This window comes from Anarrhichthys ocellatus, unplaced genomic scaffold (genome assembly GCF_004355925.1).
Source record: "Anarrhichthys ocellatus isolate YVR2014 unplaced genomic scaffold, GSC_Weel_1.0 scaffold16, whole genome shotgun sequence".
Lineage (NCBI taxonomy): Eukaryota > Metazoa > Chordata > Actinopteri > Perciformes > Anarhichadidae > Anarrhichthys > Anarrhichthys ocellatus.
In genome coordinates this window covers 5,805,346-5,832,464 of record NW_022280046.1, presented here as the reverse complement: position 1 = coordinate 5,832,464, position 27,119 = coordinate 5,805,346, and the positions used below count along the sequence as shown (strand labels likewise).

At 44.0% G+C, this 27,119-nt stretch overlaps 2 protein-coding genes across 2 annotated transcripts; both read right to left on the bottom strand.

Annotated features, from left to right (window-relative positions):
• Positions 1 to 56: 56 nt before the first annotated feature.
• man1b1a (mannosidase, alpha, class 1B, member 1a) lies at positions 57 to 11,938 on the bottom strand. The gene is made up of 14 exons (XM_031855774.1): positions 11,662 to 11,938; positions 10,736 to 10,873; positions 7,535 to 7,643; positions 6,763 to 6,980; positions 6,320 to 6,462; positions 5,428 to 5,546; positions 4,743 to 4,934; positions 3,973 to 4,121; positions 3,481 to 3,669; positions 2,792 to 2,982; positions 2,162 to 2,282; positions 1,634 to 1,828; positions 659 to 790; positions 57 to 577 (listed from the first exon to the last, which is right to left on the bottom strand). The coding sequence occupies exons 2-14, from the start codon at positions 10,835 to 10,837 to the stop codon at positions 368 to 370; spliced, it is 2,070 nt and encodes a 689-aa protein (XP_031711634.1). The 5' UTR covers positions 10,838 to 10,873; positions 11,662 to 11,938; the 3' UTR covers positions 57 to 367.
• Positions 11,939 to 15,224: 3,286 nt separating this feature from the next.
• LOC116388236 (collagen alpha-1(II) chain) lies at positions 15,225 to 21,112 on the bottom strand. Its single transcript, XM_031855918.1, has 5 exons — positions 20,953 to 21,112; positions 20,391 to 20,500; positions 19,144 to 19,224; positions 16,301 to 16,483; positions 15,225 to 15,374 (listed from the first exon to the last, which is right to left on the bottom strand). The coding sequence occupies exons 1-5, from the start codon at positions 21,110 to 21,112 to the stop codon at positions 15,225 to 15,227; spliced, it is 684 nt and encodes a 227-aa protein (XP_031711778.1).
• Positions 21,113 to 27,119: the final 6,007 nt, after the last annotated feature.

Below are 27,119 nucleotides of genomic sequence, written 5' to 3'. Positions count from 1 at the left end.
ACACACACACACACACACACACACACACACACACACACACACACACAGTCCCCCAAGTAATAAAGCCCCCCGCCATCTTCCTTCCTGTCTCCTGTTGGAAGCTAGTCAGAGCTGATATAAAAAAAAGAAGCTTTTTACATTAGAGACCAGCTCTAACACAAACCTTTTCCTTAGGAAAAATAAAACAGGGAAGAAGAAAATGAAACAAACCCTCCACATGGAAACGTAGACAGCACAGGTCTGCTTTACTGCTCAACAGCAGCAGTGGAGCCTGGGCGGCTGCTGAAGAGGATTGCCGGACCGAGCGGCAATAACAGTCTTTGACGCTGTGGGTCGGATCTTTAGACGCACCTCCTGCACGGGGACATCACTTGGGTGGGGAGGGCCATATGGGGAGGACGTGGGCTTCTGTGTTAAAGACGTACTTGTCCAGACTGAGCAGCTCGGCGTCGTCGGAGAAGAGCAGATACAGGTACTTCAGCGTCTCGCCCAGGAAGAAGCTCTCCATCTTGTCCCGGGGCCCCGGGTTCACGGGGTCACGGACGTTGTTGATTGACGTGTAGCCTCCACCGGGGACCTGCAGGAGTGGAGGCGTTCGGTCAGGTGGTTTAAGGACACTAAATGTGATGGTAAGGACAGTTAATGATCTTGTCTGTACTTTGGTGTAGTTATTGAAGCTGTGCAGTATCTCCCAGCCCCAGTCTCTGTACTTGGGGTCCTTGGTGAACCGGTACATGTAGAACAGACTCTCTACCGTCTCTGGCCTCAGCAGGTTGTGTCTGTCTGCAGGCTGGAGGAGAAAAGGCCAATAAATAGAAAAACGAATACGAAGTGAAAAAGAAGAAGAGATGAGTTATTGCTCAAAGCACAAATAACGAGAAGAAGGCACGACGCGAGTTTGCACATTTTAAAACACAAACCATAAAAAGGTGCCTTATCGTAGGATCTGATTAATGGAGGCGCTACGGATTTGTCAACAAATGTTTTATGTAAATAGAACAGAATCCATAAATAACACAATAAAAGAATTCATGAGTTTACGTGTAATCCTTTTGCTGTCGAATAACACAAGTCCACGGTAACAAGCAGTCGGGCCCCGGAGCCCCGGAGCAACCTTTATCAGGAGGATTCTGTACTCAAGGCATCATTTCTATTCCTCTTCTTTTACTTTACGCTACCCACACAACAGAGCCTGTAAACAACCGCAAATGTAAACAGTATTGAAATCCAAACATCCAAGGATATGCAACTATAGAACAAAGTGTAACAAGTGAGTTACTCATTTGAAATAAATGAATAAATCCTGTAGACATTTATTTCCTTAGTGTTTAATCCTAGAATTAACTCCTAAAATGTTTTATACTTGTATTTGAGGTTAATGAAGGCAGCGGTGGAGACAAGTACAAAAACACTGGCTGCTCTGATAAGCGTGGAGCAGTTAATGAGCGTTGAGGAAGGTTATGGACACAACTCCCATGATTCATGTCGACTCACTCAGCAGAGGGATCGCACGCATTCTGGCTCGTTTTAATTGCAGCTTAAAATAAAATTACACACACACAAAGATATAAAAAAGGAAAATATGAATGATAACATGATAACTCAAACACCAGCTTTAAGCTACTAGCCTCACCTTGACAACGACATCTTGCCCGTCGCTGGCCTGCATGTTAAAGTGCACGATCTCTGGGCTCAGCCCCGTCTCCATCTGTCTGTACATCTGGTGACACGTCTCCATCAGCTGCACAGCCAGATCCATGTGGTCCCCCGGGAGGCCGTTGTGGGCCCCAAGTGCCAGGGTTCCTGGCAGGAAGCACACCAGGTGGTCCTGCAGAGAGAGGGGGGAGAGAGAGGAGAGCAATGAGGGAGGACGAGACTGATGGGAGATGGAATTGATCGGACTGGCTGACGGACAGAAGAGCTCATGAGTTTGTACAGCTACTGATTCAACGTACAGAGCACAGAGGCTGATTGATTGAACACGGCGGTCATTGTCTCCGAGTGCATTGAGTTTTGGCAGTGTGCGAATTACGCTACAACAATCAGGGGTCCTTCTAAATAATACACAACACTACCAAATGTGCTTTAGCGTTTTCTAGCAGCTCCCAGATTAATTAAGGTCTCGTGACCCCATGACACCCCAAGTATTTCTCACACTGACCATTTTTGGGTTGAAGCGGCTGTGGGACAACTCTCCAACAAAGGTCAGTTTGCTGGGCCCCGTCTGTCTCACGAGGTGTTTCTTCACTCCTTCCACAGCCTGAAGGTAGTCCTCCAACAGGCTGGACATGTGACAGGATGTGAGAGAAACATTAGTCAGCCTCTAGTGACTCCGTTTAGGGCTGTGCAATATGAATGTGGTCATCAGCACTATCTTTAAAACAAGAACAATATTCTGGTGTCGACTACATCGTACTTAAAGTGGTGCAATGCAGTGATTTACACCATTACCTCAAATTCTTCACGTGTAGACCAGAGCTTTGACTGTGCACGCCATCTCATTTTTAAAACCCATCAATTTGAAAACATGAAGAGAATCTTGTAAGATGATAACATAAGATGAACTAATGATTAGAATAGTATTTCACTTAAATGTACATCATTGGATCAGATGATTTCCCAGCTCTGACTTGGTGCAGCCTAACTACTAACAGTGCACTGAATGTCAGGTCAGGTCATATTATTCTCAAAACGTGTGTCGGTGCCGGCTCTGTGGTTCCAGTCTAACTACTCCAGTGTTTTTTTCTCACAATCACAGAACATGAACTGAGGAAAGTGAAGTGTGAATTACTCGTCTTCCGTCTTGCCTCCCTGGATCCACTGTTTGAGCAGGTATTCATAGTAGCTGTCTGCTCTGGCACCCAGCGTGAACACTCCTTTGTGGGTGAACTGGCCGCTGTTGGTGTTGATGAACATGGGCACCAGGCCGTCATGTTTGCCTGGCAGCTTGTGGACCAGCTTCATTACCTCATTCACAACCTCCTGGTGAGGTAAGAAAAAAAAGAAAAAAAGGAGCTACCATTAGTGTCTCGACATGAGATGATGAACCCAACAGCCTCACTTTACATACTGCCGGTGTGTGGGCCAATACGCTTAAAAAATACTGCAGTTTATCATTGGGAAATTATTTGCAATTTCACACTTTGATGAAATTGGGCTCATCAAAAGCTACGTCTCACAGGGCTGGCCGAGGGTAGGGCAGAAATGACTCAAATGTCGTTCAGGGGAAACCTCCGGTTTCTGGAATCACTCATAAACTGACAACCTGACGGATTCAAAGCAAATCCGAGCTCATGCTCGTCACTTCAATCACACAAGTGTCTGCACGCTGTACTTAAAGTCTGATTTTAACTGAACTGAAGCCCTCCATCTAAAATCTATATGAATTGCCTCCAATCATTTCCCCCTCCATCTCAGAATGATTGGAGACGCACACCGGAGCATGTCTGAAAACAATGGAGGCCCTCTTGGTACCCTGACCTGGTACTGTGGGTCCTGAGTGAGGTGGCTCAGCTCTCTGAATTCCAGCTGAATGCTCGTGACCTCGGCCAGCGTGCTGTCTGACGTCCATCGAGGGGGGTGGGCGGTACCCTTCCCGATGTTAACGTCTGAGAACGGGATCTTTGAGGGAGTTTTGAAGGCAGGCATCAACCGGGACCCGATATCTTTCTTTAAGTGGAGAGAGCAAACACAAGTATGGGGGAAGTCACATGTTCCGTCTTATAAGAGTTGATAATCATTGGCGTCATTTTGAAACCGCAACCGCTTCACACATAACATTACCGCACCAGTAAATCTGAAGTCACCTGTTAAAATGGAACTGAAGTGTGACAGAGGAGACTCTGAACCTCGTCAACTCGACAATATAGTTAACTATGAAGCTACATGAGTTGCATTCTCATATTTGAACCTGCATACCAAGACAACAGAAGAAGACAGGAGAGCAGGAGTGCCCGTTATGGACGGACTCACAGCTTTATCTAGAAAGAGCTGGTCTCCTGTCAGATGGTAGGTACTCAGCAGGCCCCCCAGGACACGGATGGTTGTCTCAAAAAGATTTACGTCCACGTTCTTGTCAAAAGAGAGCTCTTTCTCTACCCAGTCCCTTGCTTCTGCAAACTCTGTGTGGAGTGAGTCGGAGGACAAGAAAGAGAAAGAGGGGGAAAAAAATAATGACATTTTAATGACAGCAATTTAACATCATGGTGGATCAAAGATGTCAGACAGGCCCCGACCAAAGCTTTGTCAGATTTTTAAAAGAAAACTTAACATTCCTGACATTGTCGGATAAAACTTTATGGAGATATTGCGTTCTTTCTTGGAGCCTACATGCAACCTTGACTGCCAGTGGAGCGGCTAATGTGGCAGAGATAAAGAGCAGGCTACAGATCTGGTGACATCAGCTTTTATGAACTTTCAGCACCAAAGCACCAGACTTCATGCAGCTCCCTCTGGAGCCACAAAAGGCTTTATACAACTTGTCTTCCCATATGTAGTAGTACTCCCCAACACCTGTAAACAGACATACATGTCTACAATCAATGGAGTTCCCTTTTAAAGTTTGTAAATCTATCTTTTAGAGATGGCACAAGTATGTACATAGGGTACAAAATGGAAAGATGCGAGTGGACGCAAACAGACGCGTCGACTCTATATCAGTATTGTATTTTGTTTGGTTTTAAAACATGTCAAATGATACCAAGCCCCAAGAGAGAGGGGACGACTGACATACAGTACAATACCTTCTTTCAGGCCCAAAATCCACATTGTGTCCAGAGAATCAATGAGCGTCAAACCCAGGCCGAACCATTCGCCGAAGGACCTGGAGATGGGCTTGAGCTCATCGTGACCCCAAGCGTAGTCCTTATAGCCTTTCCACGCATGTCTGAAGGCATCACACACGGCCTGCAGCCTGTCCACAGCTACAGTCGGAACTACAAACAAAAGGAATGAATAAGAAATGAAAGTGCAACCTTAAGAGTCTGTGTTTCCTCTAGGAGGCTCTCTCATTTTCTGTAGAAGGAATATTCTGTGCCATGCTCCGATACTGCTGCTTTGAGCACAGCGAAGGTTTCATCCTGCGTGTTGGAAATATTATAACTGAGAAAGAACAGAAGCAGGGCTTTGAACAGCATATACCTGGACAATGCTGTGTTAAAGAATATGCTTGTGGGGAAAAGATTGTAAGTGGAAGAGAGAGTAGGAACTCAATGATACGAGGCTGTAGAACAATAAGGAATGACAAGAAAATATTATGGTTTCTGTGTTTGACATCATCAAGAAGTGAAAATCTTTGGGTTTTGGACTGGAATTTTAGGAACAAATGAATGGGTAATCGTTTGTTGAAGACCACGTACCTTCATTTCTCATGTTCCCTTTGTGTAAAAATCCTTAGGAAAATGCCAACAATTTGAATCCAGTACAGACCTTCCGATGGGACAGTGTCAGCGGGGTCGGCTGGGGCTGGGGGAGCCGCAGCTTCTCTCCCATTGGCTGAGGGCGGAGGCTCGGTGGCCTGGTCAGCTTCGATCATTGCTCCCCTCCAGCTGCGAGACCAAAGTGAAAACCCGTCTTACAACCGCTTCTGATTCATGTACCGCAACGAAGGCTACAGGGCCTGGGTGCGGTTGGAAAATGCTTGTTTCCATTAATCTGAGTAATATCATGTTAACATGTCATGTTAGTTATACTGAGGGAAAGATTGTCACAAATTGTATGTGGATGTCCAATCAGTGTTGAGGGTAAATGTAGTCGAATGAAGCAGTAAATTCCTCAGTGTGTGCTGTATTGTATGGACAAGAAAGCCATCTTCATGACTGATGTAGTTGGAGGTGAGGAAGCACTACAGGCTGTTTCAGCTTGGTATTCTAGTCTCTGCCTCTGGGTAGCCTGGGGGGGCTGTGCTCTAGATGCAGCAAAAAACCAACAGTATTGCATTGCATTGTACTTTACTGTGTTTTGGCCGGATATTCAATCTTATATATTCGAGCCAGTGTATACGGCCGAAAGAAATGCAGTGGCGGGAGGCCGAGGCTGTGGCTGCAGCTGCGTTAGCCGTGCACGAGGAGAAGGCCGGCTGGGACCCTCCAGGCGCCAGAAGCTCGCGCACAATGCATCCTGGTATCCTGGCGAGCAGGCAAACTCAGCTTTCTCAGTCAATATAACGCGCACTGAGGAATGTATTGCTTCAATTGACTACATTCACCATTAACACTGATTAGTCATGCACATAAAAGGGTGGCACATTTTCTGAATTTTTTGGCAAACAGTTGCAAAACTTTCTGCTCAGTTGGGGGAAAAAACACAACAAACAGATTACCTGACAATCTTCTGCTCTTTGTCCTCCTCCTCTCCTTCTTCTCGAACCACCTCTTGCACTTCCTTCTCCCTGCCGACTGTGTCTGAAATATTTCCATCTTTGTGCAGGCTCGGTGGACCTCTCTTGTTTGGGAAATTCTTATTCTGGGGATAAATAAAATAATAAGAGTCTACATATTTAATCCAAATGGGGTAAGAGGGACTATACAAAAGCACGATGCTGACCAAAACAGTGACCGCTGTACAAGTCATCTCAAAACGTACATGCAACACTGAATTAAAGAGAATACATCAAACAAGTACAGCTGTTTTTAATCATGACATTGATGCAAGTGTAACGTGTCCGACTGTAATTAACATCTGGCAACAGTCTCGGCCGACTTCAGTGTGAATACTGAATAAATGATGTTGACTGATGGGAAATAATACAAACACAACTCCCACCTTAATGGGAGGTTTTGGCATAATGGGGACGTTTGGTCCTCTGGGCTCCACTACAGCACCTGCAACCGCATCTGGATCCACAGCTGGCAGCACATGTGGCTCTGCCACAGGAGGCAGAGCTTTACCTTCTGCCTGAACCAATATAGACTTCACACCTGGAGGAAGATCCTTCACGTCTCTGTCATTCAGCTCCAGCCAGTCCTCCCTGTCAGACCCCCCTGAACACAGAAAGAATGAGAAAATAAGCTGAGACTAAGTCCACACTATGCCAGCTGACTATATTATTATTATAATTATATAGCTTTCATCTGAAAATAAATGTTAAAAAAAGACAGAGATGGTCACACAAAGTTGTCTTCCTAACTCCATTCCCACACACCCTCGCTCGAGTCTGAGTTACAATACATACATGCATCATCTTTTAGCCTCAGACCGAGTCTAAGCAGGCATACATCATCCTTTCCCCAGTGTGAAAAAATGCTAGCTAAGTGTGAACACAAACCCCAAACACAAAGGCAATAGAGCAATTTATCCACCTTAGTGTGGACGTGATGTGAAAATCAAATAGAGTGCAGGTAGATTTATAAAACAGTAAAAGCAAGCAGGTGTATACAAACACAAAAACGAATCTAAACAGAGAGAAACTGTCGGAGCGTCTTGTGGCCTTGAAGCAATTCACTGGAATTCATCATCACCACCAAACGCAACACACAGGCAATCACACTCATCAGCTCTTTTGTGTGTGTGTGTGTTGCTGTCCTGCATCGTTTACCTCTCCACTGCTCTGTGATGCTGGGATAGGAGAGCAGTCCAAATATGAGCAGCAGAGCCAGCAGGAACAGGACGAGGCTTCGCTGGAGCCGAGACAGCTGCTTCCATTTCTGTAGGCAGATTAAAAACAAACAAACATGAAGCCGACTACACCGACTCGTGTCCAACAGCTCTGGAGTCAAATCACAAGAGTCCGTCAGCGGATTCTAAAATCCCCCCCCCCTTAAAATATCTCACAAATCTGTTTATGGTCCTTTGAAAATAGCAGAGTGAAAACGGGAAAAGCCTGATGGCCGTTCTGGTCTGGCTTACCCTGAGTAAAGTCAACATGTCTCTCCAGCTGATGGCTTCAGCCCAGTGGCAGCTCATAAATAAATGATCCAAGTAACCAGCTGTACCTGGCAGTGCAGAGTCTCTCAGGAGAGACAGCTAACAGGCAGAGGGGCACCACTCTCTTACCTGCTCTAATTAACACCCGTGCAATACCATGAAACTATTGAGCCATTGTTACACTAGACACAGCAGACTTCATCTCAGGGGACGCTTTACTTTTACTGCGCCAATGGCTCCCTCACCATAACAGCATCAACATATTCTGTTCAGTCCAAGGCTGCATTTTTACAAATGTTTAGGAAACATTACCAACCAGGCCTTTATGGTTTAGTTCATAAACACAACCAGGTAATACTCCACACTGAAGAAGACACAATTATTTATCGACTCCATCTGCACTGAGCTGAGCTGGAGTCAGGGAGGCTCACTCGGCAGGTTGTCTGTTGAAAGAATCACACACACTGCCGTACATAATGAGAGATCAAGAGCTCTTTGGACATGTTGAAGGAAACCAATGACGTGTGTAAAGGGCTGCAGCATGCGGAGACGTCCTTCTGCTGTGTGAGGACACAAGCAGCGAGCCACTCAGAGGAACATGACTTGCGGAGAATAGTCTTCTCAGAGACCATAAACCAGAATCAAATATGAGGACCCACAGGTTACGGGTGGGGGCATCTTTAATGATGATTAAAGATGCCTTTTTGTTTATGATCAGGGTAGCTGCAAACCCTTTTTTTTTTAAATTTTATAAATACTACTTAGTGTTTTATATCAGTTTACGGATTAAAAACAGATGCAGAGATAGATCCTAAATATTGTTTTAGGGGAAAATATAAGTGGTAAGTAATTTGACAATTAAATGTTGAGGAATGGTCCAACTGCATTTCAAATAAAGCAGATTTGTTGGGAAAAAAAAAAGACGTGTTAGACCACATATTATAGAAGTATAGGGAACACACACCGGCAGCCTATAACGCAGAACAAAACACCTCCAGCCATCATCTTCTGTGTAAGCCCTCATACCTGTTGATGTGTATCATGACACACCACTGTCTTATTTCTCAGCATCTACACATTTCAACCCCCCAGAAAAGCAGCAATCCTATTGCTATTGGTCCTCAGCATGGCACAGTCTGGCTGCTGTTCCCTGAATTCTCTCCATCTGTACGTTGTGTTCGGTGTGTGCTACGCGTGTCAGTTCATTTGCCGGACCGTAAATAACTCTTCTGGTGTATGTTGCTCAACACTGACAGCTGTACAAAGCAAAGCAATCTCTCATTGCATGGTAAAAAAAAAATTTAAAAAAAAATACACCTCTAATCCTTCACTTGAAGCGTTCCCATCCAAGTCCAGTTAGCTGATCAAACCGAGTAACCATGGACTGTGTAAGATGTCAGCCATTGGATTGTGGACTACCATTTTCAAGCCTCAAGTTTGGCATTTTAGCCATCGCCACGTCATTATTTATGGAGCTAGAGATGACCATATTTGGACAAGAGGGTGGAGCTAGGGAGGGATACGCATTGATAAGCACCTATCCTGATTGACAGGTTCAATCACAAGGTAGTCATCCCCAAATGCATACACTGCTTAATCATCTATTTTACTCATAGATATCTATACAAAGGGACTTTGTACACCGGTGGTGTTGCCACCTGCTGGCAATAAGAAAAAGCTGGTTTAAGGTAATTCCACTTTTCAGAACAGGAGGCTACGTCCACTTCTTTTACAGTCTGTATGAGTAACACAGAAGTAATGAGTGAACAACTGAGGTAGTCTCATTATGAGCGTGGTTAGAAGACCACTTTTACAAGAATGAAGGCGGAAACCTGTGAATAAAGCAGCAACCCCTGAGGAAGGAGCAGCAAACAAAAGTATGAGATGTGAAATGAAAAGTGCAACACAGTATCCCTGTAAAACCTGAGCATCAAAAATCAAAAAAGGAGACGAAGGAGGCTCACAGTGAGAGGGCATGAGGAGGAGTGAGATGTGAACGAAACTTAAAAGCAAAGCAAACCAGATTAAAGAGAAATCTGCGGGGAGACGGGAGAGAGACAGAGATGAGCTGAATTTGTTTTATCTCGTTGTAGTGATCATGTGCTCAAGGGATGCTTTTATCCGAGAAGTTTGAAAGTTCTGGCTGCTCAACAACAAAGGAGGGTTCAGAACCCGAAGACTGAAACCTAGAAAATTGATTTGTCTGAAAAAAAGAAGAAGATACATTTCATAAAGACAGAGATGCTCTATCTCGGGGATGTGAACAGAAGCAAACAAGCAATCCATCAATTAGGACCGGGCCATGTGACACAACATAAGTCTGCAGTCAGAGATGTTTTCATACCAAGTGCTGCACTTCCTATAATATCTCTGGTTGTATCATATTAGGCCATTATGGATATTACTGCAAATGTTGCTACATCGATAGATAAAGTATCATGATTTCTAAGGTATTTGCAAGTCTCTACTGCAGTCATTTAAAAAGGTATTCACTTCATTTGGTATTTTGATGATGGTGGTGAACTATTTAACATAAGCCTCCAAAATCCACCATCGGTGTGCAGTTAGCTTAAGATCAGGTGACTGAATGCCAAAGCACACGACTCACCTCATTTTCATACTCTTTAAACCATTCAGTGAACTCTCTCCAAACAGTATCATGGTATAAAATGACGTTATCCACGTCTTCCACCACTGCCGTCAACTATAACTCTGTGGTATTGCAGTGATGTGTATGGACCTGCAGGTATGTATCTTTCACACATAAGTTGAACATAAGCTCATGATCTTGCATCAGACACAGGGCTTGTGTGTCCAAATGGTGAATCCGTCTAGAGCCGTGATCTGCACACCGCACCACGAGACCACTCACCCTCCAGCAGGACTGTCTCCGGTGTTTGCCGTTGTTGTAAGTGTTGTTGTGGGAATCACTGAGTGTCAGAGAGATGAAGTCCTTTCTGGAAGGCGGATACATCCTCTGATCCGGTCAGACAAACTCAGCTCATAGATGCTGCAGAGAAGTAAACAACACAGTTAGCTTAACTATGACCACTTCCTTTAATATTAAAATATGAAAGTAGGGTCCATGCCGGCATAGCACTGAAAGAAAAGGTTAAATAAGCGATCGAGAGAAAAATCACATGATGACTATCTTCATGATCATATCGGTTATTCATATCTCCACAGATTAAACGGTGTGTATTGCATCCTTTGACTCTTCAATTGCCTTGACACAATGTGCAGCATACAACCATCACAACGATGACTGTGTGTGAGTTGCCTATAGCTCTAAAGATATCTCCATTTCGAAATTTTAGCAAAATTGCAATACGACCCACTGCAACTTTCATATCGCAGGAGGTGCAATATTCGTAATACACTAAATGTGACTTTTAGGACACGTCTTAACTACTAATATCGATTGTTAGCGGGAAACAGGGCTGACTAGAACAGTGACGCCCCTTTAAGTGGTCACGTAGTCTTTGCAAGAATGATTGAACTGAATGAAATGGACTATCATTCTGAGATTGATAAAGCATGGGCTGTTCCGTCTCTTATCTAAAATACAGCTGACATAATTATTATTTTAAGCATGTACTCAAAAAGGCAAGACAGCTGCTGTAACGCTAGACTAAATAACTAGCTTGCATTACTCAATAACAGCAACCAGCTATTTCAGCTAAGTAAGCTAATGTGTTACCTTCCTCCCAGCCTTCCACACGTCACTGACATGCTGTTTGAACCCACAGACACAATCAGTAAAAAGAAAAGTCCCACTCTGAGCTGCCTCCCCCTCACCTTTGTGCCTGGTCGGTTGCTTCACAGCGACGTTATTCTCCTGAAAGCTGTTGGCTAGCTACGACAGGCTAGCTTGTTCGTTATTTCCGGCGTGTTTCTGAAGGGAAAGTGAAACTGTTCCGCAGTCAGAAGAACCAACATGCAACACAAACGTCCGTCCGACTGTCACGCACGACGACCGACTGTTGCATGAAATGTCAAGCAAATGAAACCGGGGGGGAACATGGCTAATGTTAGCGAGTGAACACAGACAGATGCGGAAGAGAGGTGACGTGTGCACGTGCTGTGACGGCTCGAGCGTTAACCCTTAACAACCCCAATTCACCACTGTGTACACAGCTGAGATATTAACACAACTTTGTTTCACTTAATTCAAAAAGCCTCTTTATAAACCCTTATATGTCGAGCCCCATTCACACACATGTACATATTAATAGAATTGGAAACTATTTCTCATGTTAATTGGCATCCTTGCCTGTAGACAAATCTTATTTTGCATGTTCAGCAGACTGAAATAGGCTACTCTAGGTTACACTGTCACTTAAATGGAATCAATCTACTGAAAGTGTGATATTTGAACATTGTCTACATTTCCCCAACAATTAGGACCAGATCACATAATCTTTTCCTAGACTTTTCCTAAGAATTAATTACAGATAAGCATGAAAAAACAGGAACAACCCACGTAAATAAATACATGAAAATACAAAATGAACTAATCGTCTACCTATAATCAATGATTAGAAGAATACTTAATTTTTTTCCAACCTCTGCACATTAGAAATAATATCCTCACAGTTTCCTGACTGCATCCTGCTGACTTTGATGCTCCTCTGACTTTTCATCTATCACCAACAGCAGGTCAATATTTTGTGCAACATATTGAGATGTTCGCCATCAGGTCAGAACTTAATTCCAATAAAAATCATTGCTAAACTAATTCTGATTAAATACACTGAGTCAATATTTGGTTATGTATTTTTCTTTATTCAGCCGACACAATTCTTTGAATGAGCCGATGGTGGGATCACACAAGACGGATGTCCAGCATGTCATCTCAGCTATTTCAAAAATGATACTTTGTACAAAACAACTAACAATGATCAGTCTCAGCCAGCTAAGGCTATCATATGGAATGATGATATGACGAATCTAAATATAAAAAGAAAACATGAAATATTAAACACCAGGCGGGAATTGCAATCCGGTGGCTGAAATGCTTCAATCTTAATCCAATCCAATTTGTCTGGTTGAGATCAAGAATAAGTACATTTCTTCCCTGTTATTTAGCGGTGGCACGCCTCAGCCTTGTCAGGTCCTCTGATTCTCCACAGCTGAGAATATGGTACAATCATGCAAAAGAAGTTTCGGTGTTTTGCCGTTGCAGAGCAGCTGTTTTGGCCAAACCCAAAGACCACAAACTCCCTGAGATCCTGAGATTTCTCCTGTAGTCACCGCAGATAGTGCACACCTCTTATTGCTCACTGCTGACCAACTCTGGGACACACACACACCAAATCCTGATTCTGCTGAGAGGATGCAAGGCGTGCTGTTTTTCTCTGGACCCAAGCATTTCTCAGATTGAATGAAGCAGAAATTCAGGTTGACAGCAATTACTCAATGCTAAGTGGGTGGTAATCGGCACCTTTTCTTTTTTTTCACCATGGGGCCATTAAAGCTCTGCAGGGCCAGGGGTGCTACTCTTGCACCAAACATATGCATGATTCTTTACAGTACAGTGAAAGAAGTTACAGTATTGTTCTGGGAGGACGTAGGTCGATCTTTAAGCTCTGAGCTGCTTAACTTCAGTCTTTGGTTTGCATGACAAGAACACATTTCTAATGTCAAAACCGTAAATAGTCTAATGTAAACCTGTTAGACAGGTGCGTAGCAGAATTAAAATCTAATTAAAATGTGGTAAACTTTGTACAGTCAGCACAAAATGTATAAACCAGCAGCAACGTTTATGTCAGAGACCTGCCGGGAAATGGGGAAAATAGAAGCTTGATAATCAGAGGTCATGACAGTTTTTGTTTGAAAGGCAATACTCTCCTCCCATTTCCCCCGATATCAGGATTTCATTGCATTCTTTTTCCAACAAGATGCATTTATTAATCTCTTTGTATTTTGATGGATTGTTGAAACTTGCCGGAATTATCGTATCAGGTGTGATCGGTTGGTGGTATTATAAATATGTTGCTTATTCTACTGTTTTTTTAAACCTTAATGAATATCAACGACTGAAACTTCTTTTAAGTGTTTTTTGATAACAGTGTGCAGGAATTCACAACTTTAAAGGATAAGGCCGGTGTTTTTGTCCACAAATCATTTTGAAAAGAGCAAAACCAACAATGATTTAGTCTCTCATTTCCAAGCTCATTGGTTGGAACCTGAACATGTAAATCTTTAAATACAGCTCATGATATAAAGCTTAATCTTTTAAATGGCCCAGTGATTTCATAAAACATTCGGCACTATACATTTTTAGCAAACATCACTCAAACAGGAAGAAATAGTGCGTTTGTTGGGGACTATTTTCAGCTGCGGATTAATCAATTTGTTGCTCTGGGGAGTATTTCCATCAGCAGGGTGGTGTGTGTGGGATTCAGTCAAAATAAATGTGTGTGTTCATGGTAATAAAGCAAGATGTCACCCATTGCAACCGTGTGGCTCGCTGATGTGTTAACATTTTTTGGACAATAAAGGAGCTCAGAGGAAAAGGTGATATCAGGTTGGTAGAACTAATTCAGTGTTGTTTTGGTCTTTTAATGTTGGACTTGTTTTAATGCTAAACTACAAAAGATAGCAGCTTCAGTGTCCATGTGTATATCATTAGTGTATCATACCTGAGACGTAAAAAATAAGTACCCCATACAATTACATGAAACTGTAAAAAACGCAAACTATGTTTTATCAAAATGAGGAAATTTGCTGTTGACCACAGACAGCATCAAGTACGCATGAGACAATGTGAATGTCCTCTTCCATTGTTTTGGGGATTAAAGAAATCTTTTAAATGAAACGTGATCAGCACCTTGAGAAAAGTGACACATCTGAGGTCACTGACAGTACTGTAGCCGAGGCCTTACAGTGAGATTTTACTGGCCTGGTCACACTCGGCCAATGGGACCACAGCAACTGTGACTCCATGCAGAACATATTGTTAGGAGGTCAGTTAGGACAGTCTGGCTTATATATACACACACTGTGGGCAGGCTATGACTGAAGCCCAAAATACACAACTCACATAAATCAAACGGAGGCAAAAAAAACATTGTATATAAAAGGATAAAAAAAAAAAAAATACATTTTTAAATTATTCAATACAAGATAAACGTCTCTGTAAACAAAATTGACTTCTCTGTGAAAAAAAGCCCAGGGACACGCTTGTGTCCTCTCAAATTCATGAATATCATAGTCACTCAAATTGAGAGATCCCCCAAAACAAGAGGAAAAGGAAGCAACATCTTCAGAAATGGGAAGAGATGTTCCAGTTGTCCCTCTAGGTGTCCATGATTTGAACAGAGGTTTGTGTCCTGGGACGGCACAGCTTTGTAGCACCTCTAGCTGAAACACACGGGTCCAACAGTGAAGCCAAACTGGTGTGTGACGTTACCGCCTCCCATCAGAGCTACGTCTCTCAGAGGAAGCAGCTGGAGGTCCTCAAATTCAAAGACAGACTCCCGAGGTCCAGAAACGGTCTCTTCTCCAGGCTGACAAACAGGAAACAGAACACATCAATTATTTGTCATTTAACAGCGAAGAATCACTCCCCCCCCCCGACAATACTGCAGCAGAATTTGTCTTAACTGGGACAGCAACTCTTGATTATTTTGTATTTCATTAATATTCCGTCAACACAACTGACCTGCGGGTTGAAGCAGCATTCCAAATAAGTCGTACACACACACACAAATCTGCTCGTCTCTGTCCTTGGCTCAGACCTCAGTCCTGACAATTGTGCTACTATAATGCATTAAGAGGGCGGTTTGCTATAGAAAGCCTCAAGTGGCAATAAACGCCTCTGTTTTCACCCGATTTATCAATGCATATCTTTGTGGTTTTGGAGGTGCAGGTTGGCTCTCCTATCAGGTCGGCTGGGTGTGGAGGATGTTCAAATACCCTGACCTGCGCATCATTTTGTTTAAAATTCATCCGACATCCCAACGAGACACCTTTGGCAGCTCGACCAAGATTTTCAATTTAAGTTGACTAGCCTTCCAAAGCTGTTTATCCATGTGATTTAAGATGCTGCTGAGAATAAAAAACATCCTGTTTTAGTGGCTGCTGTTGTTCAGGACGGATTCGACACTTGGCACCAGCTCTTGGGATATGTTGGCAGTGCCCCTGGAAAGGGCACTCTCTTAAGCATTTTTAACTCGGCCATTGGCAATTTGAATTTCCAGTTGAATCCTCTTAAATTGCAGTTGTAACACAAATACTGAAAGTTATAATGGGAGTGCTGAGTGAAGCGTATATTTTTGCGGGTCGGGTGAGTAATAAGCTGACCCGGGCACCACTGATGATGATGCATTTGCCTTCAAATCTTTACAAGAGCGTTACAGCTCCTTCTACACCAGGTCAAGGAATGTTGAGTTCTTCTATCCAACATTAAAAACTTTGAGAACATTTTACGCACCACGCAGTCTTTAAGTGCTCCGAGGAAGCTTTGCTTCCTTGTGTCAGTGAGGAATTTGATGTCTCTGTCTGTCTGGCCCAGTCTGTGTCCCGGGTGGCAGGAGAAGGTCATGTTCTGGACGGCAGAGCTACTGTGCAGCTTTAGAAAACGCATCTGGACCACATTAGCACCTGGATAGTAAAACTGGTAAGATAGGAATAAGAATGTAATGCATTAACAATGTCAGCAGCAACAATATTAAAAAGGTAAGAACAAACTAAGTGAGTGAAAAAATACATCAAACCATAAACGATATGACAAGAAACTAGACTAGAAAAATGATTTTCTCTCCAGCTTGTGTCACGGGGCATGGTGAGGACTCAAACGCAGAGTGTCAGGTGTAGTGAAAAAGGTTTTAATGATAACCAAAAACAAACAGGGAATCCAGGGACAAGACAAAAGACGAGGGGGAAAATCCGGCAGGAAAAGGCAGAACAGGCAGACTGGAAACCCGGGAACAGGACGAGCAAAACGGGCGGGTAGGTGGGAAAACAAACAATGATCTGGCAGTGGGTGTGTGTGCAGCAGGGGGTTAAATAGTGAAGAGGCAGAGTGAGCAGGTGAGAGTAATGAGCTGAGTGTGACTGGCAGGTGCACTGAATGAACTGATTAGGTGAGTGAGGAGCTACAGAAAGAAACAAAAACACAGAACACACAGGGCAAAGCCTGATCGTGACAGTACCCCCCCTCCAAGGGACGGATTCCAGACGTCCAAAAAAAACAAAAACATGAACATCTTCCAAGGGAGGGCGGTGGGGGCCCGGAGGAGGGTTATAACTCCTCTGAGGCCGAGAGTCAGAGCCCACAACCGGGTGGGTGGAGGGGGTCCGGAGGACAGAACTCGAGAGGCTGGGGACCAGGAGGGGGGACGGAACTCCAGAGGCTGGGGACCAGGAGGGGGGACGGAACTCCAGAGGCTGGGGACCAGGACGGGGGACGGAACTCCAGAGGCTGGGGACCAGGACGGGGGACGGAACTCCAGAGGCTGGGGACCAGGACGGGGGACGGAACTCCAGGGGCTGGGGACCAGGACGGGGAACAGGTCTCCAGGGGCTGGAGACCAGGACGGGGAACAGGTCTCCAGGGGCTGGAGACCAGGACGGGGAACAGGTCTCCAGGGGCTGGAGATCAGGACGGGGAACAGGTCTCCAGGGGCTGGAGATCAGGACGGGGAACAGGTCTCCAGGGGCTGGAGATCAGACGGGGAACAGGTCTCCAGGGGCTGGAGATCAGATGGGGAACAGGTCTCCAGGGGCTGGAGATGGGGCTCCGGGCAACCGGAGTCCATAGACTGGGGCTCAGGGGGATAGACTGATGACCCAGCGGGGTAAAGGGCTGGAGGTCGTTGCAGCACGGAGGCGGCAGAGGCCAGGACTGGAGATCGCTGCTGTTCGGAGACGGCGGTGGCCGGAGGGCGTTGCAGCGCGGAGACGGCAGCGGCGGCCGGGACGGGAGGGCGCTGCGGTTCGGAGACGGCGGCGGCCGGGACTGGAGGTCGCTGCGATTCCGAGACGGCGGCGGCCCGGACTGGAGGTAGCTGCGGTTCCGAGACGGCGGCGGCCCGGACTGGAGGTAGCTGCGGTTCCGAGACGGCGGTGGCCCGGACTGGAGGTAGCTGCTGCTCCAAGACGGGGGCGGCCGGATCCGGGGATAGCTGCCGCTCTGAGGCGACAGCTGGAGTCGACTGGATCGCCGACCGGACACAGGGAGCTGGAGTCAGTCGAACCACCGACCTGACACGGGGAGCTGGAGTCGGCTGCGGCCCAGCGGGAGCGGGGGATAACTGCGGCCCAGCGGGAGAGGGAGTCTGGCCCTTCCTCTGCCTCCTTCGAGGTTTGACCGGGATGTCCATTAGGTCACGGTCTGCCTTCTGGACACTTCGAGGTTCTCCAAAGGCCAGACGGGTTCCCATGAACTGTTCATACCAGTCGGGGAGACGACACTCCATACCGTGGTCTGCTGAGTCCATCTTTGGCCAGATCATTCTGTCACGGGGCATGGTGAGGACTCAAACACAGACAGTCAGGTGTAATGAAAAAAGGTTTTAATGATAACCAAAAACAAACAGGGAATCCAGGGACAAGACAAAAGACGAGGGGGAAAATACGGCAGGAAAAGGCAGGAAAAGGCAGAACAGGCAGACTGGAAACCCGGGAACAGGACGAGCAAAACGGGCGGGTAGGTCGGAAAACAAACAATGATCTGGCAGTGGGTGTGTGTGCAGCAGGGGTTTAAATAGTGAAGAGGCAGAGTGAGCAGGTGAGAGTAATGAGCTGAGTGTGACTGGCAGGTGCACTGAATGAACTGATTAGGTGAGTGAGGAGTTACAGAAAGAAACAAAGACACAGAACACACAGGGCAAAGCCTGATCGTGACAGCTTGTTTCAAATGTGAAAGGTCTCAATGCAGTCTCGCAAACTACCCACTTAACAAGACAATGCACTTCAGTTACAAGCAACTCTCTGAAGACGCTAATAATTTCACTGTAACTGCATGAGGCTATTAGGCTTAGACTATTTTTGCAATGATGCTCATTTGCATCCAAAGGATTTTTCACTGAATGTATGCCTGTTACCTCATTTAAATATGTCCAAATAACACATTTCACCCTTTGTGGGTGCTTTGAGAAGGACATGGTTTCTCTTAGTCTTATTTGTGCTGGTCGAGCAGCTGTGTAATCCTTTTGTGAATTCGTCCCAGAATGTGTTAATGATCCTTTAGAGTCTTTCTGGTTGTAGTAGATTTCTACTGCCCCCTAAATGTCCACATCTGGGTGAATGTTTAGTCGTGGCTGCTCCCTTCACCTGAAACCCCTGATCCAGCCTGCTGAGCCACTGAAAGGATCCCTCATCAGAAAGTTCTTCCATCCAGGCTTTCATGGGCAACTGCAGGCAGAGAAAAGAAGACACATTTGTAAATCTGAATTCAAGTCCTGCTTTCATATAAGATACTTGTGAAGGTCAACGATCAGACAGCTGCTGATGAGCTCTGGATTAGCATGCAGCTCAAGCATCAACCAGAGGTAAATTGGCTACCTTGGTGAGCTTTGCATTCACTTCACGCTATCCGAAACAGATTCATATTATTTTTTTGCCTGAGTGAGTATATAGCGCTGACTGCATTAGAGTTGAGAGGGTGTGAGGTGCATGTTGTGTTTTCATATAGACTGCAGTACAGAAAAGAAGTCCTTCGCAAACATGACAGCACAGTTATGCTTTGCACAGTTGCAACATTACGAAGCGCCATCTGTCCATCTTAAGTTAGCTAACCCAAGTAGGGCGGCAGCGACAGAGTGTATTTAGTTGAGCAATGACTTGTTTTATTGCTTATGAATTTAAATTTTCATTTGAAAGAGGAAGAATGTGGTACTTCTCACTTCACACTCAAATGTGTAATACTCTCTAAATAGAGTCTAAATTCTCACGGAATAAGATCAAAGAAAGGAGGCAAACATGAATGACACTGAATCACATTAAAAATAGAAAGGGAGGCGAAAAACACTAAACAAAAAGAAAGGCATTTAAAATAAATTCTGTCTGGATTAAGGGACAATGTAAATAGTTTGACTACAGCTTTTCTGTTCTATACTAACATTAATTAATTTTTACCATACCTTTGGTCAGACTCCTCTTTTTCAGTTTTGTAATAACTAGCATTGATGTGTTGTATCCTTTATAGCAATGCTCTGGTAACAGTTTGAAGGCAAAGAAACTGTCGGGTGGAAGTGTGTGTGTGTGTGTGTGTGTGGTACAGGCAGTGACTCTCAGCAATGCAGTCAGTGAATCAAATATTATGTTCTATCATAACTGATACTGTATGGATCATGTCCAAACTACCGAAACAAGATTTTGAATGTTCCTTCACCGTGACAGAGTCACAAGCTCACGGTCAAGTCATCAGATGTCTGTCGTCACTACGAATGGGTGAGCTGACTGACAATCGTCAAATTGAGATTCTGGCGGTACAACAGGGTTAAGTGAAGTTAGCGTGAACGCCATTGATCCAGAGGTGCAATTTCCCGTAGCCTTTCTTTCAGGCGATGTCCTCATACCTGAGAGTCTCGAGGATGAAGGCAGGTCTGTTTTGATGTGGAGGAGAAGCTGCAGTAAGCCAGCAGAGCGTCCGCTGTGCTGCCCTGGTTGGGGTCGATGTAATACATTCCTGCAGGGAAAGGTTAGCGAGAGTTCAATGACATATGCAGGGAGGAAAACAGCTGAGGTCCACGCTGACAGAAAGACCAGCAATGCTTGAAGCACAAACACCTCCAACACACAGGACTGTACTATCCAAATTTGAAATATAACATATATAATATAATATATAATTTTTCAAAAAAGTACATAACTATTTTCTTAACAAAGCTGTTTATCCGTGTAATTTAAGATGCTGCTGAGAATAAAAAAAATCCTATTTAGCTGGTTGCTTTTGTTCAGGACAGACAGATTTGACCCTTGACGCCAGCTCTTGGGGACTGTAAGCCAAGTCTCAGTAAAAGCTCCACAGTACCCATGAAAAAAGCCACTTTTTTCTTATGCATATTGAATGTGTTTTAATTTCAATTTCCAGTTGAAACATTTGAAATTTACTGTTATTTCACTATTTAGGGAACTGACCGCTGCTGTATTCGGGGTGACAGATCCAGAGCTCCATGCATGTGGTGGCAGGATGCTCCTTGCTGCCATCAGGAGGGTCCAGCATCAGCCAAAGCTCCTGCTGCACAGAATCCAGCAGAGTCTGGATCAGAGGGTAGTTGGGCTTATCGGACACATACATCAGGTCCTGGACATGGAAAAAAGAATAACAAAGAGTCACTTGGATTGCATTGTGGTCAAGACACATCCCAAATGCTCTTATGATAAATGCTTTTGTAGTTGTAAAATACTTTAATAGGACAATATAATATAAATCACATGCCTTGAGCTGGGTCAACGTCATGTTCAGTGACTGTCCCGGTGGTCCAGGGACCCCAGGTGGGCCCTAAAACACAAGGAAGATGCACATATTGGGTATACACTACAAGATAATCAATATTGGAATTGAGAAAGTTAAAGTTTTGTTATCCATCACAAAGATAGAAATGTAAAGAGAAAAAACGTCTTTTGTCATGGCTCTTAAAACACACTGTACACTGACAAATATAAAACTCATCGAACAACTGATTGATGAGAGGCAGCGAGATGAAAGCCTTAAGCTGTCTGAAGTTCTTTCACATTCGGACAGTTTTCTCATATCAAACATTGTGGTGTCCAACAAGTAAGAACTGTAAAAAGGCCCTGAATGTTAAGCTAATGTCAGATAAAACCAAGGCAAGTTATAAACTAAGCAAACGGCCAGACAGACAACAAGTATGCACACTTGATAATCTCATATCTAATTAAACTGATTAAATTTAATTTCTGTATACATTTGTATAAATGTAAACATTTTGGATGTATGACATCTAGTGTAAATTAAGTTTATATTAATATTATAAGAACAATATTTGTCACATCAATCTTCACTAGAGAGTGAGTTCCATCCTCTGTTGTAAACTTACTGGGAGCCCCCTCCTGCCGGGCAGACCAGGGAAACCCTGGTAGCCTTTCAAACCCTGCAGGTAGAAGAAAATATGATAAGCACAATATACACATACGATTCAGCGCTGTTCAGTGTGGCAACACCACACCATTGACTACAGAACACATCGATATGGAAATAAAGAAATCCCATTACATTCAGTGTGACAGCTTTATGATTTTAAGTGCCATCAAAATAAACCAAACCATTCAGCGCTTCAGATAACGGTATAAGAGCCTAAGTGAGTTTGACCTGTCAGTAAGAGAGAGCTTGAGTTGATGATATCTTACCTTCAATCCAAACAAACCCTGCAACAGAGGAGGGAACGGGAGAAAAGGGCATTAGAATGATTTTCCCACTGTGAAGTGCATTTATCGACTAAGAGCTGCGTGCCGAGTGTTTTTATCTGCTGCCTTAAGAACTCATCAGCCACAGCTTCACACATTAAGTCAATGGACCCCCGACACACAGTGTGCTGAACACCATGATGATGTGCAGGTGAACTGTGAATGATTCAGCCGACTGGCAGCTGAAGGAAAGATTACTTGGCTGACAGATAACAGTGTGCCTGGGTTCTTATAAAACAATCCCACTTCTGAACTCCATTTTTCAGACACAATCTGGATAAAGTATCTCAATGACAAATTAACTGCTGGAATTCAAACTATAAAATATCAAAAAAGAAGAAAAAAAAAGCATAGACTGAATAAAAGTTGGATATCCAAAGGGAGGTCCAAACACAGTTGTATATTTAATTCCATTCTTTCCATAAAAGAAAGCAACAACATGAACAACGTAGAAGCAAAACTGAAAAACTAAAATGATACTTATTAACACAGTTGAAGAGGGATATAACAGCCAGCAACAAAAGAAAGCATGATTCATAAAATGTGTTCGATGAGCTATGTGTTTGTGTGCTTTGCGAAGTGAATTTAAAGATGTAGGATGTCCTGCTGAATTCTGACATGAAGCTTACAGGCAGTCCTGGCATCCCTGTTGTTCCCCTCGGTCCTGGTAGACCAATGTTTCCCTAAAGAGAGCGATAGAGAGTTGGACATCATAAAAACATATTCAATTGAAGTAAAACTTCCATCATCAAAACACAAGAGGGAACATTAGAAGATAAGCAAACAAACTACGATATTAGTTTTGTGTACCTGCTCTCCTATCAGGCCCAGTGGACCAGGTAACCCAACAAGACCACGAGTACCCTGAAATAGACGGGAAGAAAAAGAGAATGACACAGACCTGAGTCAGACCTTCAACACTACATCCTGCTACAATTTTCTCTCTGTTCAAAAATGAAAATGACCTTTTTTGGATCAGAAATCCTGCAAGTAAAAAGAACAAGCACCACCCAACGTCTCACTATCAGATCGAGTCAGTTTGATGTGAAACAGCTTTCATCACACAGGACTTTCACATCCTCATTTCCTGCTTCCACACGTCTGCACTGTAATCATTGGCACAGTAATGATATGAACATTATGGGTTGCTTTACCTTCACACCTACAGACACAGTTACCACCGGAATGTCATCATTATGTTTTGTCTTGCAGACATAATGTTTCATAATCTTCTCCATATTAAGACGATAACTCTTGGCAGCTCCTACCTTCATGCTATCACCTCCAGGGGGCCCAGGCAGTCCCATGTCTCCTTTCTCACCCTGAGGACACAAACAATGCAGTCAAGTCTCCTTGAATCAGACAGCTCATCAGCACATCGTGGTGTAAAGAGTTCTGCCGGAGCCTCAACTGAGCCCAGCTGGTGACAGCCTCTTATGAGCCTAAACAAAAGGATCAGTATTAACGTTTGTAATGGAACATTTCACCTCTGTATATATTTCTACTTAAGTATATTGTGTAAATGCTTAAGTGCTTGAACCTTTGCTCTGAACTCAGCAGACCTTCACGCTTTGTGTTAGCATAAGTGCTCAAAAGTATCTTGCTGTTGTGTAATGGACATTTGATATTCTTATGAGTAAAACTGTTTTAAAACTTGTGATCCATGCAGCAGCTGACTGCCTGCACACATATCCTCTTGTTCCTGCTGTTGAATAAGTACTTATTGTATGTGCACATGTTCTATGCCTTACGGAGAAAACATATTTAAATCTGTGTTTGTTGTTACACAGATAAAGCACTTATTTTACTTCCATGGCCTTCACGGCCTGGAGCAGGATGTTCCAGTATACAGGCCTCCACCCTTGATCCCCCGCTACATAACTCTGTATGACTTTATCTCTGGAGCGAGCACTTCTTCAGACTCTATGTGGCTCTGTATAACTCTGCCTTTTCTTGTAAGACTAAATTATTTAAAAGACAAATTCTGTTTGACAGCTTAAAAAGACTCAACAGCGGGTCAAATCATTTTCCACCACGCGGTATCAGTCCCTGTTAGCGAAAACCTTTCCTTGCACGTTGCTATGATGATCCATGTGTACACATCAAGTTCAGCTGTGTGCCACTCATGAAGTGAGGTAAGAGAATGTAGAGAATCCACCATTGATTTTGAATTTATATCAGTATTTTTATTGGTTATGATTCTCGCAAGACACTAATATGTTCCTCTCTGTGGAAGTCCGATTTAAAAGACGTGCTACGGCTGTAACTTATCTATGAAATCATCTCTTTTGTGCTTAGGAGTTATGATAAATTGATCATAAAATAATACAGCAATAAAAACTACCAGAGTTACCAGCCAGCAATGACTAATGGTTGAATTTCAAGGACAGTGTCCATCCATCCATTATCTTCTACCGCGTATCCTGTTCAGGGTCGCGGGGGTGCTGGAGCCGGTCCCAGCTGACATTGGGAGAAGGCAGGGAACACCCTGGACACCGGCTGACACATAGAGACAACTATTCACGCTCATATTCACACCTGCGGATATTTAGAGTCATCAATCAACCGAAGCTGCATGCCTTTGGACTGTGGGAGGAAGCCGGAGAACATGCAAACTCACACAGAATGGCCGTCCAGCCCGGAGTTTTGACCACTGAAGTTGTAATGTCATCTAACCTGTATGTGCTAGGGTGGGGGAGGGGGGGTGCTCACAGTGTTTCCACAACATGATCAAGAGCAGCCCATTCCAATTCTCGTCTACAAACTACCATTTGAACGTTAATGTGATCCTGGATGTAACTTAGTCCTTTCAGATAGAATTGTTATCCGTTTTGGGGAGCTCTGAGGAATAGAATAATAGTTCATTGGAAAATAAGAGAATGTTGACAGGACAACACAAGATTTTCCAGGATATTTTACTTTTTCTCTCATTTTCCATGTTTTCCATGACTGTAAAAGTTGGTCAACTGTTTTCCAGGACGATTGGGAACCCTGTAGAAACTTTGTGCTCTTGTAAAAATGTTGTGGGTGCTGTAAAGCTTATGGCCGAAAACGCTAGACACCTTCACCCTGGGCATTGCGAAGCCAGCCTAGCCCCGGTCACGGCGGCCGCCACAGAGGAAATGCACCTGACAAGTGGCAGCCAGCGCAGGGGAGAGGTCACGTGAGGAGATCCTCCAACACCGAGCAGTCGAACCTGACGGACAACATGGACTCCACCCGCTGAGAAGTCTAAAAACATTTGCTGTTGATTACAAAACTTGTGACGATCTGTGGTAATTAATGGGAAACACTAATTGCCTTTTACTAACAACAGTCCCTTGCAATGCAACAGTTGTCAACATGTATTCATAACTTATCCCCAAGATAAAGTAAAGCTTCATTAAAGAGTCTCTGTCCATAGCTATCTACTACCAAGGACAAGTGCAAGCAGTTGGCAGCTGGAATGGATGACTTGGCCTTGCGCACTGCCAAAATTAGGCCTGTTTAATTATTTACAGGCCTAACATGGGAACATTTAAATAAATTCATTCCACGGATCATAACTTGTCAACACAAATAAATCAAAACTTGAGAATGATTCAATTCAATTTAGAAATGAGTAAATTGTGGCCTGAATAAATATATATTTTAGTGGCCACTCCAGGGCTCCTTATTAAATGTGCATATTTAGTTGGGTCTCCTTAAGTTTATTCTGGGTTTTCAGAATTGATATTACTCAGCGCTTATGACGCTTCTTACACTACGACGTTGGGCCGATTGCCTGCACACATCACTTGCTTGTTTTTGAGTTTGAATGAAGTGTGTTTGATGACTCCTTACAGCCTATTAGTGTCAAGATGGGGGGGGGGGTTAGCCAACTGTGGGTTGTATTGATTCAATCACACATTACATCTGTGGTTGTTGAAAGCACACCTGGCGATATCTGTGGGGTGAAAACTGTCCACTCTAGTTTTGGGTTTACCTCTTTCCCCTTTCCACCGTGATCCCCCGCCTCGCCACGTAAGCCTGGGCTTCCCTTGGTGACAAAATAAAATAAACATATCAAGTGGACGTCAACTCACTGACTGATCGAATACACTTCAATTGTGAAATTCATTACTTTATTGATCTCTTCACTCCAAAGCAGGAGAGATGGCTGAACAGACAGTGTTAGAGCAAATGTGCTGATATGTTCATCTATGACATAAAAACAGACGTCAGGTGAACACATAAATTAACTTACGATGAGCCCTGGCCATCCAGAGACGCCAACCAGTCCTGTATCCCCCGTTTGGCCCTGAATGATAAAACACAATCTACTGTCGGCTCATGCGTCATTATTTATGCAGATGTATACAAAACCTGTGGCTTTGTTTCTGTGTCTCTCACCTTAGGTCCTCTGTCTCCCCTGATCCCTCTTAGTCCGGCCTTCCCCCGTTTCCCCTGTGGACAAGTTTGCAATGTTTTTCAATGAGGCAGCAATAAGAAAGAGGGCACACGGACGCAGCGACCTCATGTTTCATGCATGAATCTGTACATGCAGTGGCTGTCAGAGTGGCTGCTTCAGGCCATTTCCCCACCACAATATCTCTTTGTTATGTCCAGTTTTCAACACTACACAAAGGCTCTTTTCACAAAGTCCTAAAAAAGGTAGTACAAACAGAGATACTGACTAAATATTGACTTTCTTTGTGGAGTTTTTTTTAAAACTTAAGTTAGAACTGCATTTCACCAGCAAAATGTTCACAAGACTATAACAGAGAACTCTTACCCTCCTTCCAACATGACCCGTCTTCCCCGCTGATCCATTCTTGCCATCATCTCCCTGTAGAGGTAAAACACAAACTGAACGCTCTAAAAAGCTAATTAGTATCTTTTTGAACAACTACCAACTG

Excerpts from the sequence above, each read along its gene's own strand:
- man1b1a (XM_031855774.1), bottom strand. The coding sequence starts at position 10,837 with ATGTATCCGCCTTCCAGAAAGGACTTCATCTCTCTGACACTCAGTGAT. Across the intron at positions 4,122-4,742 it reads GATTTTGGGCCTGAAAGAAG|AGTTTGCAGAAGCAAGGGAC; the intron begins GTATTGTACTGT and ends CACTCCACACAG. Across the intron at positions 791-1,633 it reads GGCAAGATGTCGTTGTCAAG|CCTGCAGACAGACACAACCT; the intron begins GTGAGGCTAGTA and ends TTTCTCCTCCAG.
- LOC116388236 (XM_031855918.1), bottom strand. The coding sequence starts at position 21,112 with ATGTATGTGTCCGATAAGCCCAACTACCCTCTGATCCAGACTCTGCTG. Across the intron at positions 16,484-19,143 it reads GGCTGGATCAGGGGTTTCAG|TTTTACTATCCAGGTGCTAA; the intron begins GTGAAGGGAGCA and ends CTATCTTACCAG. Across the intron at positions 15,375-16,300 it reads GAGCACTTAAAGACTGCGTG|CCTGGAGAAGAGACCGTTTC; the intron begins GTGCGTAAAATG and ends CCTGTTTGTCAG.